This window comes from Pipistrellus kuhlii, unplaced genomic scaffold (assembly GCF_014108245.1).
Source record: "Pipistrellus kuhlii isolate mPipKuh1 unplaced genomic scaffold, mPipKuh1.p scaffold_m20_p_1, whole genome shotgun sequence".
Taxonomy (NCBI): Eukaryota; Metazoa; Chordata; class Mammalia; order Chiroptera; family Vespertilionidae; genus Pipistrellus; species Pipistrellus kuhlii.
Genome location: NW_023425404.1, coordinates 74,810,641 through 74,827,581, shown reverse-complemented (window position 1 = coordinate 74,827,581; position 16,941 = coordinate 74,810,641). Strand labels below are relative to the sequence as shown.

Sequence of the window (16,941 nt, the reverse complement as noted above, 5' to 3'; positions counted from 1 at the left end):
ACATTTCTCAGAACCTCAGAACTGAGAGACAAAACACACTCATCGACGGTCTCTGAACAGCCAAAATTGATGTTGCAAAGGCCAAACACTGATGTTCATGGACCCGATTCATAGTAGGCCCCTCAGGCCCTCACTAAGAGCCATGACCAACCTGGTTATACGGTCCTCAGTTCACTGCTGGTCATGAGAGACAGATTACAGGTCATAGGAGGAATGCAGGAAAGAGTGGGGAGAGGTGAGGGGAGCAGGGAAAGTGGCTTAGGGGCATGCGGGACAAAACCATACAGGGAAAGCAATCAGCAAAACACCGTGAGGCCGTTAAAGTGTGGACTGGCCTGTCCAAGCCTTCCAGGCCTGAGGAGATCGCTGTGTAACAATAACACAGGATAACTCCCATTCAGAAGGTCCCTACCAACCGCAGGACTACAAAAATGCTATATTGGGTTCCCTGTGTACTATCTAAAGAAGCAAGCAAGAATATGATAAATCTGGGAAGACTTGCCTATTTTTAATGCTGGAATGTTACCTGTTTGTCTCCAATTGGAATGCAAACTCCTGGAAGGAAGTTGATGTCTTGATAAAGCAGAGTGTGAAGCCTATATATTATAGAGCCACTAAAATGTTAGTTGGCTTGAGTTCTCTGTAAATTCCACTGTTTCCAAACACTTTCTGTTCTTTTATACTCAATGATAAGGTTTTACTTGTGACTGGAGAGAATAAATCTCCAAATGTTTAAATCTAACCTTCATACTTATTTGATGATTGTTTGAATGAGAGTGCACTGAGTTTTATTTGACACAACCGAAGCTCTTCTAGCAATAGTGTGAAGGAGGGGGGTCAACCTTATGTATTCACTACCAGTTCCTTACTTGAGTCTCATTTTAAGTGAATGCCTTATGTTTAGTTTTTTAAGATTTTAGGTAACCTAGGTTAACCAAGATAACCAAATGTCTGCATCTTAATTAGTGGAGCAGAGAGGGTTTTTTTTGTTTGTTTGATTTTTTTGTTTTTAAGGTAATTGCATTCTAAAATGCAGGGTTACATTTAAATAAAAGCTGGTAGTTGGAATAAGATCAGCATTTTATAAAATTAAATGACTTGAACTGTCTTGTAGTGCTTTGCTACCTGCCAAAGTACTCACTTGTAATTCTGCCAAAAATATTAGTCGTTTTTTTATTTATTAAACATTTGGTTAATTAGCAAAGCATAGTCTTCTGTACAAGTTCTGGAGACAAGTTAAGCCTGCTGCTGGGTGGAAATAATTTACACATCTCTTCGGTTGCCAGTGTTCTAAGGACTTTTACTTATTTTTAGTATGTTATTTGATGATAATAAGGAAAACACACCCTTCCGCTGGGGCTCTTTTGAGCGTGGGTTCATGACATAATGGAATATTCATTATCAAAATATTTAGTGGAGAGAAAGAGAAATGGAGGGAGGGAGAAGAAGAAGGAGAGAGAGAGACAGAAACAGAGAAAGTTATAAAGCTCATTAGTTGATATTGGTCTTGAGGGTGTTCCCTAGTCACACAGTAGGTTTTTAAACATTTGGAAATAAATACACACCATAGAATAGGTGCTAGATAAATACAGAAATATATTTTTGGAAAGGTCCAGAATGTATTAACCCAGTATCTACAATGAGAGGGCTGAAAGGAATCACATGATGTCTTTTGCTCTTCAAAGAAGTGGACATCTAAATTCTTTTACAAAGATGACCACCCCACCTCCCCATGAAGAGATCTCTCTCCATCCACATTCTATACTCCTGCCGGTGACAACTCAAAGTAAATGAACACAATTGGTGCATCTCTGAAACCTGGCTCCCTCCAGCCCAATTCATTCAGGGCTGATTTCCTTAGAGTTCCAGAGGTAAACCACAAAGGTTGTTGGCTGACATGCAAGTAACATTATTCCCTTTTTGACAACTAAAAAACCAGAGTTCATAGAACCAACTTTACTGGTCATTGACTGAAGTAGAGAGACGAATCTGTAGTACAGCTGAGAGACTTCAGTAAACCGATTCCCTCTAGTCTGATGTCTTTCTAACTTCAATTTTATATTTTTCCTCTTTTTCTTTTTCAAGTGATTTTAGCCCTACAAATATAAGGAACTGTGAGACTAAGGGGAGCCTGAGATGAGATCATCTGTGTAAAACTGCTCTCAAAGTTAAAAGTGATTTACAACTAAGCAAGATGGTTACCATTTCTTTGTCATTGGGGGTTCCAGCCACCTATGAAATGCTTTTGAAAACAGTGTCCACATTTAAAACTGATAAGTCATCCAAATCTTGGTCACATAGGAGGTCAATCACGGTATAACAATAAAAACGTCCCTTGAAATTTTCCTCAACTATGATAGACTTAAGCATGTGTTCTTCCTTATTAGCCAAGTTTAGTTATCTTCACTTTCCAGATTTTTTTTCAAGCATAAGCATTTATGCTTACAAATGCAAAGAAACAACCCACTTTTTGTCCTTTCTTTGACATTATTGCAAAGTACCATTCCTCATTAGTGCTAAACCATAAAATCAGCACATTGATCAGTGAAAACGTGGAATGGTATGTTAGGTCTCCAGAGACTCTACGTTCTCTGACAGCTTCCTTACTGGGACCCTGGAATAGGCTTTCTAGTGCACAATTAATTCCCGAGTTCCCAGGGCCAGTGAGAGGGTTCTGCTTTCTAATTCCCTGGCAATATTTTATGGAAGCCAGAAATCCAGAACTTCAGTCCCGTCCTGAGCAATGGGCTGATGGCGAATGATGCTGTGTGGTTCTCTGTCACCAGGCAGTAGGTGTCATTGGTGAATGCTAGCACCCAAGGAGGAAGAGGGGGAGGATCAGAGAGAGAAAGAAGAGAGCTAACTTTTCTCTTTTGGGGGGGAAGTTCAAGTTTTTAAAAACTAATTATTTGGGGAATGTGGGGAAACTTTGATACTTGTCATGACTATTATAATTTTAACATGTGACTGATGAAGTCGATGTAGCTCTCTCTGTTCTCATTGCCTCAATAATGGGTTTCATTCCCGATATGGGAGCCATCCTTCCCTCATTCTCACACACAAATTAGTTTCATACTAATGAACCACTGTCATGGCCAGCTATTTCCCTGTGCACTTGGGAAAATGTGGGTCTGGAAGTGAGGTTATTTGTTGACATTAAATGTAAATTTAATTGAATGTATATACAGTACATATGTGTACATTCAAAGAGTGGCAGCACTCTCATCTAATATTAAGTATAGGATTATAATGTCACATGCATTTCACAAAACAAAATGTCTGAGAGTCACGCCAGTCAAGCTTTTGTTTAATTGAGACCAGTTTATGCTTGGAGCATTTCAATTATACAGCTATGTCAATTAGCCTATTTTATTGCTTGTGGGTTAATATTATTAGATTTAGGTTGTAATCTCTAATGATCATTTGTCTCTAACTTGTTAACTAGCATATTGCCATTAAAGTAGATTTTAAAATTATATGTCAGTACACTTAGTTATTATCCCATAAGTAATATACACAACTGGAAGAACTTGTGCCAGATGGTAGAATGAAGTCTCTTATCATGATTCATTTTACAATGTCAATTTTTTGCAGATTCAAATACTAGAAATATGTCTTATAATTGTGTAAGATGCACAAAATTAGATCTATTTTATCACAATAATCAGGGACAAATAGGTAAATGTTTATTGTCACGAAATTGTGGTTGGAAAAAATGATGAATCTTTTATAGGTTCTTTAAATACTGTTAAGATATAAATTGTGAAATGCACAGTGACAGAACAGCAGACTTTAAATCTTCTTGGCTTATGAAATGAGACTGCAATTAGATGTGTCTAGGATCACAGGAAATTACTTAAGGTATAATTAGTCTATCTAGGTTGATCTGATATTTCAGAGAGATAATATTTTTTGAGGCTTTGTTAAAAAACGTGTTCAAAATTACACAGTACAGATTTCCCTTGCTTTTGTGGCCTTGCCAAGATGTTGTTATTTTATCTGTAGCAATTATCTAGGCTGACAGAGCACTCCAGGTTACATAGTTCTTCAAATTATAAACTGTTTTATAATCATGGAGAGAAATTTATTAGTCTCCTTTACAATATCATAAACACTAAGTCAAAGCATAGCCCAGCCCACCTAGCCCTGCCTACATCGAGTAAAGACACTCACACTTTGAACAGGCAAAGGACATTTATTTACTTATTATTCATTTCCAGGTATAGATTTCTATTTCTTTTATAAAGAGATGCTTCTGGGAAGTTGACTAAGCAGCAATCAGGAAAAGTCTTTTTCTTTTCCCCAAATTTTTAGAATAATTTGATAAAACTGCCAAACCTGTATGAGTACATCTTAGAACTTCATTCAGCGCTCACTGCCGGGGGCACAGCCAAACTCAAGATGCTTGTAGGTTTGTTAGCTTTGTTTTGTGGTGTTAATTCATGCCAGGCGCAGACTGTGAACCCAGCAAACGAAGGCAATGCTTAAATCGTGGGCAAACCAGGTTGCTAGGATCTCTATTTAATATTTCTATTCCGCTTGTTTACTAACACCTCCCTGCCCCTCGCATGTTTGCTCCCTTCTAGGGGGCACAATCCGTGGCTTATTCACCTCTGAGTCCCAAGAACTCTTAGCCTCAGCGGCCTGCAGGGGGGCGCTCAGGCAGCGTGGAGGTGGAGATGTGTGTCTGGCACCAAACCACACCCTTCCAACCTGAGGAAAGGACTTTACTCCTCGTTGCTATGGCAATGTCATGGCTTAGTATCAATCTGAAATTAAAATGCCAGCTATTTTTTCCCCCTCTAATTACCATTCACAATCACCGGGTGCTTAAAACTGAAACAATAAAACAATGGAGGTAGAGAAAACTTAGAAGGAAATCTTCCTTTCTAGAACTGAAAAAATAAAAACAAACAAACAAACACAATAAACAACTTGACAGAATCATCTCTGAAGTCAGCACCCTCCCTCCCCACCATCTGAAGGGTCTCTCTGCAGGGCTGGGGGATGCAGAGGCCCAGGGCCGGGGCAGCCTTTCCTGGGAACAGGGTTTCTGCCTTCAGGGAGGCCTCACTGGTTACACTTCCAAGTTCAGGAAACAAACATGGTGGGAATTTTTCTAAAGGTGTGCTTTTCAGGGCCTTTCCCCAAAGTTTGTCAGCGAGGGGTGTGCACCTCAATTTCCCAATCTCGGACGTGTATCTGCGTGTTCAGTCTGACTTAGGCCATGCTCCATCAACCAGCAAGAAGACAAACATACCCCTTGGGAGTAGCATCTCATTTGGTAAGATAGGCTAATTACAGTGAATTAAAATCTTTATTTAATCTTCCCACAGTTATCCTTTTAATGTGTTCTGTAATTGCAAACCTTTAGTCTGTTAATCTCTGACTCATTAGTGGGTTTCTTAAGTGTTTATTAAGGAGCACGTGTAGCATTCCGGTAATTACTAATAATCTTTGTTCATACACATTTACCAAGCTCTCTGCAGGGAGTTTCGTTAGGTTCATCATCACTTATTGTCAGCGTACAGTTTTTATGAGCATTCCCCCTCTCCCTAATAAAATATGGACCTTTGGACTTTACAAAACAAAATGAAATGACTCCTCTCTCTTATGGCTAAGAAATTTAAATATCAAGTTTGTGTGTCCCTGTCCCTTCAAAAATCCAAATGTCCTCTAATGTCTGCCGGGAGAAAGGCAATGAGAGATTACGTTACAGTCGCACCATGTTTACTGTTTATTGGTGGCAACATTGGAATTACAGCCGGTGACTCCGAGTCTGTGTTTCAGGTCCCCAAAGTGCCTCACCGCCTTTGACACAAAGGTGTTATTTTTATGAAGCCAGTGCATTATGGTAACATAAAATCTCACCCAGGTAAAAAAAAAAAATGCATTTAGGACCTTGGGTAAAGGTCCCCTTCATCCTAAACAGAACCAAATCTTCCTACCTTGTGTTTGTTAGCTGAAACCCCTTTAACGGGGTGAGTTCTGAGAAACAGTATATCAAATTAAAAGCCACAGAAGGATAAATGATAGATGGGAATGCTTTTCTGGGGGCAGGATTGAATAGGGGAAGGTAGGACAGAGAACAAAAATACTATTGAACTGGATAATGATTTGAGAATGATCTAGAAATAAACTTCACCTAGGTTTGCTCATGATTAGTGGCAGTGTCAATGGGATGGCTTAGACCAGCACCTCCCCCCAAATCTCCATCAGTTCCCTACCCTAAAGCTCCACAGTTAACCTTATGAACTAAGTAAAAAGCAGAGTGCATACCATGCAAAAATAGCTTCAGGACAAGTCTCATCACCTACCCTAATCTGATTTTTTGCAACTCAATTGCTGTCCTTCATACAAATCTATAAATTACCTGTACATGTGTATATGCGTGTGTGTGCGCGTGCGTGCGTGTGTGTGTGTGTGTGTGTGTGTGTGTGTGTGTGTGTGTCCCCTAAAGCCTTTCCTCCAAGAATGGACTCCAACTGACATCCTTAGTATTTTTTAAGAAGATGATAGATTAAAAAATTAATTTTCAAACAACCTCATCCTATGGCTACTAAGGCAGCAAAGCCATTTTACTTCTTACCACATCTTCTTTACTTCCTTTTAAAAATATATCTATATTTTATTGATTTTTTACAGAGAGGAAGAGAGATAGACAGAGAGTTAGAAACATCGATGAGAGAGAATCATCGATCAGCTGCCTCCTCTACACCCCCCACCGGGGATGTGCCCGCAACCAAGGTACATGCCCTTGACCAGAATCGAACCCGGGACTCCTCAGTCCGCAGGCTGTCGCTCTATCCACTGAGCCAAACCGGTTTCAGCATCTTCTTTACTTCTTAAGAGCCATATCTTAAGAAGTGCTCTACCACTCTGGCCTACAGCGGCACTTCTAACTGTGCTGAGAATCAGCAACAAACTAGTTTAAAGTTTGGTATCACTGACTAAGCACACAGTTAGCTCAGGGGGAAATGCTGTAGCTATGATTCTTGACCCGCTTAGAGAAAATTCTTTTAGTAAGTGAGATCATTCTTTGGTTTTTAAAATATGCTTTTGTGAATGTTGAGCAGCCTTTCCTTGACCTGATAGGGCTTCTCCCTCCCATTTGTAGGGTGTGCAGTACTGTGGGCCCTGGCATGGCAGCCGGGGGGTGGGATTGCTGGCTCTTGGGCAATGGGACCAGGCTTTGAGCCGCCCTCCTTTCCCTTGTGTTTTATTCTGACTGATGCTAGGCACTGAACATTTCTCAAGTGTTACACTTCATCATCCAATTTGCCAATTTGGCAGCGATTTTTCCTTCTAATAAAAGAAGTTAGTCATATGGAAGTCTCAGATATGTCTAAACTGCTTTTATTAGGACCACGGAAAGGTCCAACCTTTTCTTCTAACTACAGTCAAGTGTGGTGTGGCTTTGCCTTTGTAATTTTACAAACAGTTGGGTTACGTAACTGGAAATTTGTCTCCTCAAGCAGAGAGAGAATTTGTTAGCACAGAATGCATCTTGGAAAATGCTGATGTAAAATGTCAGCCTAAGAGAGACTTTTAAGTTGCTGAAATGTAGTGGAGAGGAAGAAGAAAATTGCTGTTTTACATGATTGACCAAAATGCACTGTAATCATATCAACTTGAAACAGATTCCTTAGAAAGAACTGATAACTCTGATCACAATAAGTCATGTGCAGTGGAACTAAATACTGCATGTAGCTGAAACCGGTTTGGCTCAGTAGATAGAGCGTTGGCCTGCAGACTGAAAGGTCCCAGGTTCGATTCTGGTCAAGGGCATGTATGTTGGTTGCGGGCACATCCCCAGTAGGGGGTGTGCAGAAGGCAGCTGGTCCATGTTTCTCTCTCATCGATATTTCTAGCTCTCTAGCTCTCTCCCTTCCTCTCTGTAAAAAATCAATAAAACATATTTTAAAAAAATACTGCATGTACTTTCGCTGAAGAGTGTAGACACCCAGTATGTGAAAGGTGCAATAGAAGAGATAGCTGTTCTTGCCTTAGCCTGTTTAATGTGACCTCCAGTTGCTTTAGCAGTAAAGAGTGGTGCGTAGGCCTTACCAAGGAATTAGTATTTACCATGCCTGCCATCCTCTTGCATTGCTTGACAGGCTGTTGTGGACTCTCTCATGTGATGTTGCTTTGATGTTGCCACTCCTGTTGGTAATTAGCATAGCATCACTCATCAGACAGTCAACTTCTAAATGGGGCACTCCTCAAGGATTCCACTGACTTTCTTTGCTGTCTGCTCCAATGTGGGTGGGGAAAGTTTAATCACAGATATTTAGCCCAAAGATAAACCTCCTGTTTTCCCTCTCTAGTCCACTGTCTCTATGTCATATTGTTTTCTGTCATCCACAGTCCACCTATAAATCATCTCCAATAAGAGTGATACTGGTGTTAATTCAGTACCAATAAAACTCATTGGCTGACATCTAATATTCTGAAATACTGTTCCTAAACATTATTCCTTGCATATAGTAATCATCTATTTGCCCTAACTCCTTCGCCTTAACTGTAAGTTTAGAGACATGGAAGCATGGAACAGACTGATGAAACTCAGAGCAGAGTCGGGGAGGGGGGTAGAAGGAGATTAACGGAAGAACTTATATACAGTATATACTAGAGGCCTGGTGCACGAAATTCATGCACAGGTAGGGTCCCTAGACCTAGCCAACAATCAGGGCTGATCTGTGGTGCAACCAGTAGGGCAATTGGGGGGTCCCCACTGACACCTGCCTTGTCTGGCCTGGCTCCGCCCACTTGCCGGCCCTCCCTTCTGCTGTCATGGCCAATGGCCTCCCTCTGTGGGGAGACCTACGGGGTAATTAGAGGGGCCCCTGCTGGCACCCACCTTGGCTGGCCTGGAGCCTGCTGGCCGGAGGCAGCTCCTGCATTGAGCATCTGCCCCTTGGTGGTCAGTGGGTGTCGTAGCAACCAGTCTTTCCACCAGTCGTTCTGCTGTTCAGTCAATTTGCATATTAGGCTTTTATTATATAGGATAACCCAGGGACACAGACAATAGTGCAGTGAAGGCCTGGGGGTGGGGCATGGGAGCAGATTGGAGGGAGTCAGCAGAGAGAGGGGGGAAGGGAATGGGCATCTGTAGTATTTTCAACAATAATGATAAATTTTTAAAAAATAATAATAATAAAGGGCAGGATTATGTCTTACTTCTTTGTAATGCCTCAAATAATTGAGTGCCTAATACATAATAAATGTTCAAGAATTCTTATCAACTTAATAAATAGTGGATTAGAAATACCATCTGTCGGATTCTGAAAAAAGAAAGAAATTGCAACAGGTGAGGGAAGTGCCTAGACTTCCAGGTTAGATAACTAGTTAATTATAAAATAACTGTAGTACTCTGCGTTTGTCTTTGCTTAAGACAACAGAAGGCCTGCCTTACCCAATTATGTGACATCATAGACCAAGTTGATGCCTCTTCCCCAGCAGGACACTTTCCAGGCAATGCCTCTGCCCTCTGCTGACTCACAGTCCCTTCTGGGGCCGGAGGCACACATCTGTGAAGTGGCCCTGCAGAGTTAGCTGAAGTGCTCAGCTAAGAAGCAGGAAAAAGTCAAATGACCTGTATTGGACTTTGACTTTTATACATACCCTCCTCTCCCCCTCTCAGGTCTCCACCCACCCTGAGCAACTGAATGCCACCAGCAACTGAATGTAGCACCTGCCCTGAAGGAAGCTAGCGAATGCCATTTGCTGTGCTGGGCTCTTTTCCCTCATTTCTTTTGAAAGTTACTTTCCTCACTGGCCTATGTTCCTCCCCTCCTCGCACCTAAAATGCTTTCTCCTAGCTTGCTCTTTCACCTCTCTGAATCCTACAGGGCCAGCTCAAATCCTTTCTCCTTCTTGAAATCCTTTCTGGTCCTTCTCAGGAAGTGGTAATTGCTCCCTCTGATGAACACCTGGGCACATGGTACTGATGCTACTTGACATTTTGGATATACTGCTAATTATTTTTTTCTCCTTTGTTGTTTGTTTACTGTGCTTCTTAAAAATTAACGTCCTGAGTTTTTATAAAATCTGTAGCATTTTATGTCATATGGCAATTTAAAAAAAAAATACTTGGTCATTTGAAAGAGAAGCATCTAGAAAAAAATTTGACATAGGTAAACAAATAATAAAATTATTATAAATGAGAAAAATCTATGATCATGTGACACTTTTATAATATACAAAATATTTTCAAGTTATTTGATCCTTAGTAGGAGGGGATCAGAAAGCAGCCCGTCAGTTTTTCTCATCATTGATGTTTCTATCTCTCTCTACTTCTTCCTCCATCTCTGAAATCAATAAAAATTTTTAAAGAAGCAAAAGAACAATTAGAGAAGAGTCTTGGATTTCCCAACTAGACATAAGAAAATGTTTCACACTCAACAATGAATATAGGTTACAAATGTGCAAATCAGAAATGGAGATTCTGTTCTATCATCTACACGCAATAGTTCAGAAATACCAAACATGGTCTGTCTATTTGATCACCAGATCATGTTCTTGATTCTAGACAGAATTGCTTACCGAGTCTTCTAGGCCAGTGGTTATACACACACCAGATGCACATCTGGATCCAGGCTAATTTAAATGACTTATCTGTCCTGATCCACTATCTTCTGATAAGCTTCATGCAATTTACATTGTATAGATATCATTCTTGGCTAGAAACAAACCTTTTAAAATTATCATGCTGGTAGACTTATAAGTTTGACAAGCAAAACCATTATGAGCATGATTATCTAAGACATTTTAAACTTTGACAATGGTAGGTCTAGTATTGTGGAATATTACTTGCCAGGTTGAGGAGGCTCAAAAGGAGTCATGATGATTATATTATTTTTAAAATGGAACCATTATTTTAAAGGAAAAAGGATTACCAGACAAGTTCATCCCTTTTATTACATTTCTGTTGCCACCATTCATATTCTGACATTCTTGTCTGCACCTAAACTACTGTGTTGATTTCATGTTCTGCCCTCTATGCTCTCCTTCTAATCCACCCAGTGAGGAAATAACTATTTTTTATGGGCTTATATGGGCCAAGCACTCTGCTGAAGACTTAATTCCCTCATTTCAGAAAGGATAGTCTCCTAAACAATCACATTCAACAACTCTGTACTTTACAAAATCCTCTCCAATCTTATCATATACTCGTTTTGTTCATATGCTCAACCTCTTCAATCAGAGTAATTATTCACTCTTTTCTGTGATATATGTATCAGTTTTCAACATAATTCCCTGGGGTCTAGAAATTCAAAATAAATCACTCCTAGAGGAGTATAAGTTGTGTTCCTATCATAAACGCAACAATCTGAGCAAAACATCTCAAGTTGGAGAATATGAGGGGTGCTTTTGCAAAATGTTTTAAATGCTTGCTAAAATTATGGAGGAAATAACAGAAGGGATAAGGGCCTTAATTCAGAATTAGGACAAGGAAGTTAAACACAAGGAGTAGGCAGATTAAAGAAACCTGAAACAGAACAATGGGGACGTTGGGAAATGAAAACACTTGTCATAAATCTCTTCTTTAGAAACAAACCCCAGGGTAAAATACAAAATTACCCTCATACTGAAAACTTCCATATTTTGAAGGTTTGAGTTCCAGGATGCATGATCATACCCAGAAAAGGAGAAAAAAGAATTTAGCATTCCAAAATGGGACACTCTTTTGAGTACCAATTGTATGCAGAGCATTGTACTTCTGTAAAGATCCAGGTAGCCTGAACTGCCCACAATGACCAATTGCTCCATCATGAAGGAGTGAGTGTGAACTGTATCACACTGCAGTGCCAACTCTCTAAGTGCAGGCCTCTGCCAGAATGAATTCCAAATTCAGTCGGGATCCAAGTTAGGCCACATTAGCTGCTCTGTATTGTTAACCTTTGTCTTAAATTACTATCAAGGGGCACTAATTAAGATAAGAAATAGAGCTACTTCTTTGTTTCATGTGCATCTTCAGATTTCTGAATTATACATTAAAGCAATTGATGACATCTGTGTATGTTTTTCACAAAAGAAAAAAGTATACATGCCTCAGGGTGCATCTGTCTGGCTAAGCAACAGATGGGAAAAACTCTTTCTACAGTTTCTATTAAAGTACAGAGGAATATAATAATTTAAAGGTTACAAAAATAAGGTAAAGGGTACATAAAAATAAATCAATAAAATCTATAGCAAAAAAAAGGAATATTTTTGGATTAATCTGAACAGGCTGAGTTTCCTAAGACTGAAAAATGAGAAAAACCATTTGGCAAAATCTTTAACTTGGATCTTTTTTTGTGTGTTTAATTTTGTTTTTAGGTTCCAGATTCAGAGATGTTCAACTGATCCAAACAGTTACAAAAGCTTAGGAGACAGCTTTCGAACAATTTTCCGAACAGAAGGGTATGTATGGTTCTTCATGTATAAACTCTATGTAGTAATATATTTAATTGCATATAAATATATTACTATGCAATTAAATATATTACTACATGACATATTTACTCTTTTTGAGTAAATATGTCATGTAGTAATTCATATTCCTAGTCTTATTAGGGGAAAATGTGTAAAGGAGTGCCTTATTTATTTTTTACAGAGAAGAAGGAAGAGAGATAGACAGTAATATCGATGAGAGAGACACATCAGTTAGCTGACTCCTGCACACTCCCTACTGGGGATGTGCCCGCAACCAAGGTACATGACCTTGATCAGAATCAAACCTGGGACCCTTCAGTCTGCAGGCCAATGCTCTATCCACTGAGCCAAATCGATTTTGGCAACCTTTCTACTTTTTGATGATTTTCTTGATAATATGATTGAAAATTAAATATGTGTACAATAGAAATTACCATAAAAAGGATATGTATGCAATAGAAATACCATAAAAACATCAGTTTGATGTTTGATCACTTGAAGACAATTTCTAATTTGTGCCAATTTCTAATTTGAGACTTCTTTGAGTTTTCAATAACTTGGCCTGTGTAAACATAACAGTTCCTTATTTTGATTCTTAAATATATTGCTCAAACATGGTCCTTATTTGTATTGTGGTTTACAAATAGTCGATTAAACTGATCTACATCAGAAATAGATGAGTCAAATTCATTAGGTGAACAAATAATGCAATATTTTGGTTTTATAAGCTAAAATTGTCTTTGATGTATAAATTCAGTTAAAGACTTTATCCAGCATAATCTTCCAAAGGTTATGAGACTGCATTTCTTGAAGTCATTTTCATAAGAGAATTGGTTGAAAGTAATTATAGAAAAATGGTAACAGTAACACTAATAACTGTAGTATATTTAGCCTCACTATGTACTATAAATTCTCCTTTTAACTCTGAGAGGTAAGTCCTATCAGAATCCATTCCAGGTGGACAAATGAAGAAACCAAGACTCAAAGAAGTTAATAATTTTCACATATCTGGTAAGCAATGGAGCTGGGACTCAAGTCTACGTCTACTTGAGCCCAACACTCATGCTGCTAACTGCTGTAGTTCACTGTCTCTTTTGGCAGATGGTACTGTGGATACTGTTATGCTATTTGTTTATTTCAGTTAAGTATATATCATGAACATCTTTCCGTGCCAGTATATTCTTTTGAACAACAACATAATAATTTATTTATCTACCTGCTGCAATTTATTAAATTAATGCTTTCTGTGGACCATTAGGTTGTTTTCAGATTTTCACTATTATGAACAACAGTGCAATAAATATTGTTGTGTAGCTATGTATATATTTCTATATGATAAAGATATGGATCTTACCAAATTATCTTGCAAAAAGGGACATAATGATTTCATACCCTTAGTGTTTGAATTCTCATTTTCCATACCCTGTCAAACCCTGGGCATTATAATCATTATTTATGATATCTGTCCCTCACATGCAATCTATTGCTTGTCATCTAATAGGTGAAAAGTAAAACTATGGTATTCCTTTGATGTAATGGGAATTGAGCATACTCTTGTATCATAAGGTATCATTTCTTTCATGAATTGCTTATCTGTGTCCTTTGCCCATTGGATTTTATTGATTTGTAGGAACTCAGTATATTATTATAGGCGCTAATCTTTTGACCATTACATATAATACAAATATTTTTCCTAACTTGTCATTTTTTTTCTTACAACTATAGTGTCTTATGCCTTTCAAAAGTTTGTATTTTTTGAAGATTGTGATTATATCTGTCTGCTTTGCTTTGTAAATTTTGCTTTGTGATCTTGATGTCAAATTTAAAAAGAAGGTCATCCCCTAATCCCAAGATTATAAACATTTTCTTTTGGTACTTTACATTTAAATCTTTCATCCATATAAGAATATTTTTTTTCATGTTCAGTGTGGTAGATAGGAATTAAATTTTATTTTCAAGTGGTTAGTCAATTGTCCAAACACCACTTGTTGAAAAATCCATCCTTTAACTCACTATTATATTAAACTTTCACATGTGCCAACTAATTTTCCTATTCTGTTGCTCTTCTTCCTGTTCTGTCTTATTAATGTATCTATCTCTACCCAGTATCATGCTGTTTTCATTTTTTTATCTAGAGTATCTGGGGAGATGTGAAAATACGCCCGCTTCATCATGCTGAGCGGAGCCCTTCTAACGTGGCATCCCTTCGTCTCACTCACACATCTGCTCCCGTAACAGCAGACGTGTCAGCCCCTGCTCTCTCACACTCGGGGCTTTGCATGCTGTTCCCTGCTCCTGAAGGGCCAGCCCCCTAATCCACACAAGAAACTGCCGCTCCTCATTCCAGGCCGGCCTCAGTTTCACTCTCTCTGACAGTCTTTCCTCTACCACATGCTTTCTCTATGAGTCTTTATTTACATATGCTATATAAAATATAGCATACACTGCTCTGATTTATTGTGTTCATTTTCTGTTTCCCCTCTCCCACCTCAAGAATGTATTTCCCTAAGGGCCGTGTCTCATTTAGCTCTATATCCCTGAGGCCTGTATTTGGCACTGAGTAGAGATAGCAATTGCGCAATGGACAAGAGAATGAATCACACCAGCATCATAATACGTAATTCAAAATGAAACAGAGATGATAATTCTTGCTATAGACCAACCCTCTTAAGTTAGGATAATAATCTTGACACCTGATTAAATATTTTGAGGTCACCACGTAGGATTGGCAAGTTCTTGCTGTTACACTGGTGATGTGATACCTAAGGGTCATACATTGATAGTGTACCTGTATTATAGCAATTCGCATCAAAATTATGCTCATTTTACCCAAGATATATTAAATAAGTCATAGTGTATTATGTAATCAATAAACGTGTCTCTTTTTGCCAAGTTCTGTAAACTGTAACAGATATCTTTGAATTAGATGTGGGAGTTCCTTAGCCAGGCTCTTCATTTCATGTGTGTTTTAGGAAGAATTTGATGTTTCTGCTTTGATATCAAATAATATAACAAACATACAGTATGTGTGGTCCTAGCATAATAAAATTGGCCTTTTCCTAGACTGTATGTATAATTGCTTCTATAGCAAATTGGCATTCTGTCTGTACTGCCGTTAGATATGGACATGATGTTAGCCAAAAGCCAGAACACTCGTCTCTTAGAGATGGAAATATTTGTAAGAGAAAAAGCTGCCTGTTATGTTTGATACAGAGTAAGAGCATTTCATTGCCTAAGGTTAAAGAGAAAAGAAAGCCTTTAAACACATACCAAGTTGAATTTTTTTTTTTCTCCCAAAAGTAGTTCTTTTTTATTTTCTTACTTGGCTTTTAGAGTACACTGAGCTTTCAAAAATGTTCTTGTCGCTCGGGTACATGGACAACAGTTTGGTCTGTGCTCCTCAAGGAGGAATCACCAGTCCATTTGATTATTAGCATATTTAGGAGAACTCCTGTCTCCTGAGTATTTCTATCTCCTTCAAATTCAAGGTTTTGAAAGCTAGTCCTTTTATATCATTAGAAAACATTAAACTCTGTTAAGACACTTAGAATCTGAACATATATCCAATCTCTTTTCTGTAATAAAGTGAAGTAATGGTTCTTAGAGATGCAATTCTGCACCTCTCTCCCCAGATTTCACATTTCCTAGAGACAATAGCTCACTCACCAGGGTCCAAAACCCTTTATTGTTTCTGATATTCTTTTTCTTCATAAAATCATATATACATAATACTTTTATTAAAGACATGGTTTTTTTCAACCCAGCTTTACAGAGGTGAAATTAATTTAAGTAAAAAATAAACACCTTCCAAATTCTGAGTAAGGGTTTCCATAATATGAAATCATCATGGTTAGTTAGATTTTACCAAAGAGGTCATCACTATTTTATCTAAAAAAGAGGAGAGGAAAGGACATTCAGTCAATTTGCATATGTCACTATTGAGAGTACCTCTTCGTTACCATGATCCTTCATCTTTCTCTGATTTAACAAAAATAAATAACTAGTCCATCTACTGTAATTGTGAGCCCAGAGAGATACAAAGATTTAACTAAATTGATTAGGTACCTTTAAAACCAATAAGGTTTGTTTTGTACTCTCTTGCCAAAATTGGCTGGTGTCTCTGTTTACCATGAGTTCATGCATCATGCCTCATTTCCAGTGGTTCCAGAATCTCTCGTGGATGTTTTTCTAGTCTCTTTCATACTTGTCCTTCCTCTAAAGCAAGTGATTGAGATATTCCCAGATGGGTGAGGGGATTATAAATATGCTTTAAAAAGAACACACCTAGGACTGCCTACCTCCTTACTCTCCCTCCCCTGAAAGTGCCTGGTGGCCATTCCTCCTGAAATAAAAAGAAATTTAAGATATCCTGGTGACATAAGTAAAGACAAAAAATGAATGCTTATTTTCTTCAATGTACGGGCACTATGCTAGGGACTTTTTATTCATGACTAGAGGCCTGGAGCACAAAATTTGTGCACTGTAGGGGGTCCTTTAGCTCGGCCTGTGCCCTCTTGTAGTCTG

At 38.5% G+C, this 16,941-nt stretch overlaps 1 protein-coding gene across 1 annotated transcript in view; it reads left to right on the top strand.

Annotated features, from left to right (window-relative positions):
* Positions 1 to 16,941, top strand: part of SLC25A21 (solute carrier family 25 member 21) — a 497,159-nt gene that overhangs the window by 352,433 nt on the left and 127,785 nt on the right. Inside the window, exon 3 of the mRNA XM_036452249.2 lies at positions 12,322 to 12,405. Within this exon, the coding sequence (XP_036308142.1) occupies positions 12,322 to 12,405 (84 nt within the window). The remainder of the gene's footprint in view (positions 1 to 12,321; positions 12,406 to 16,941) is intronic.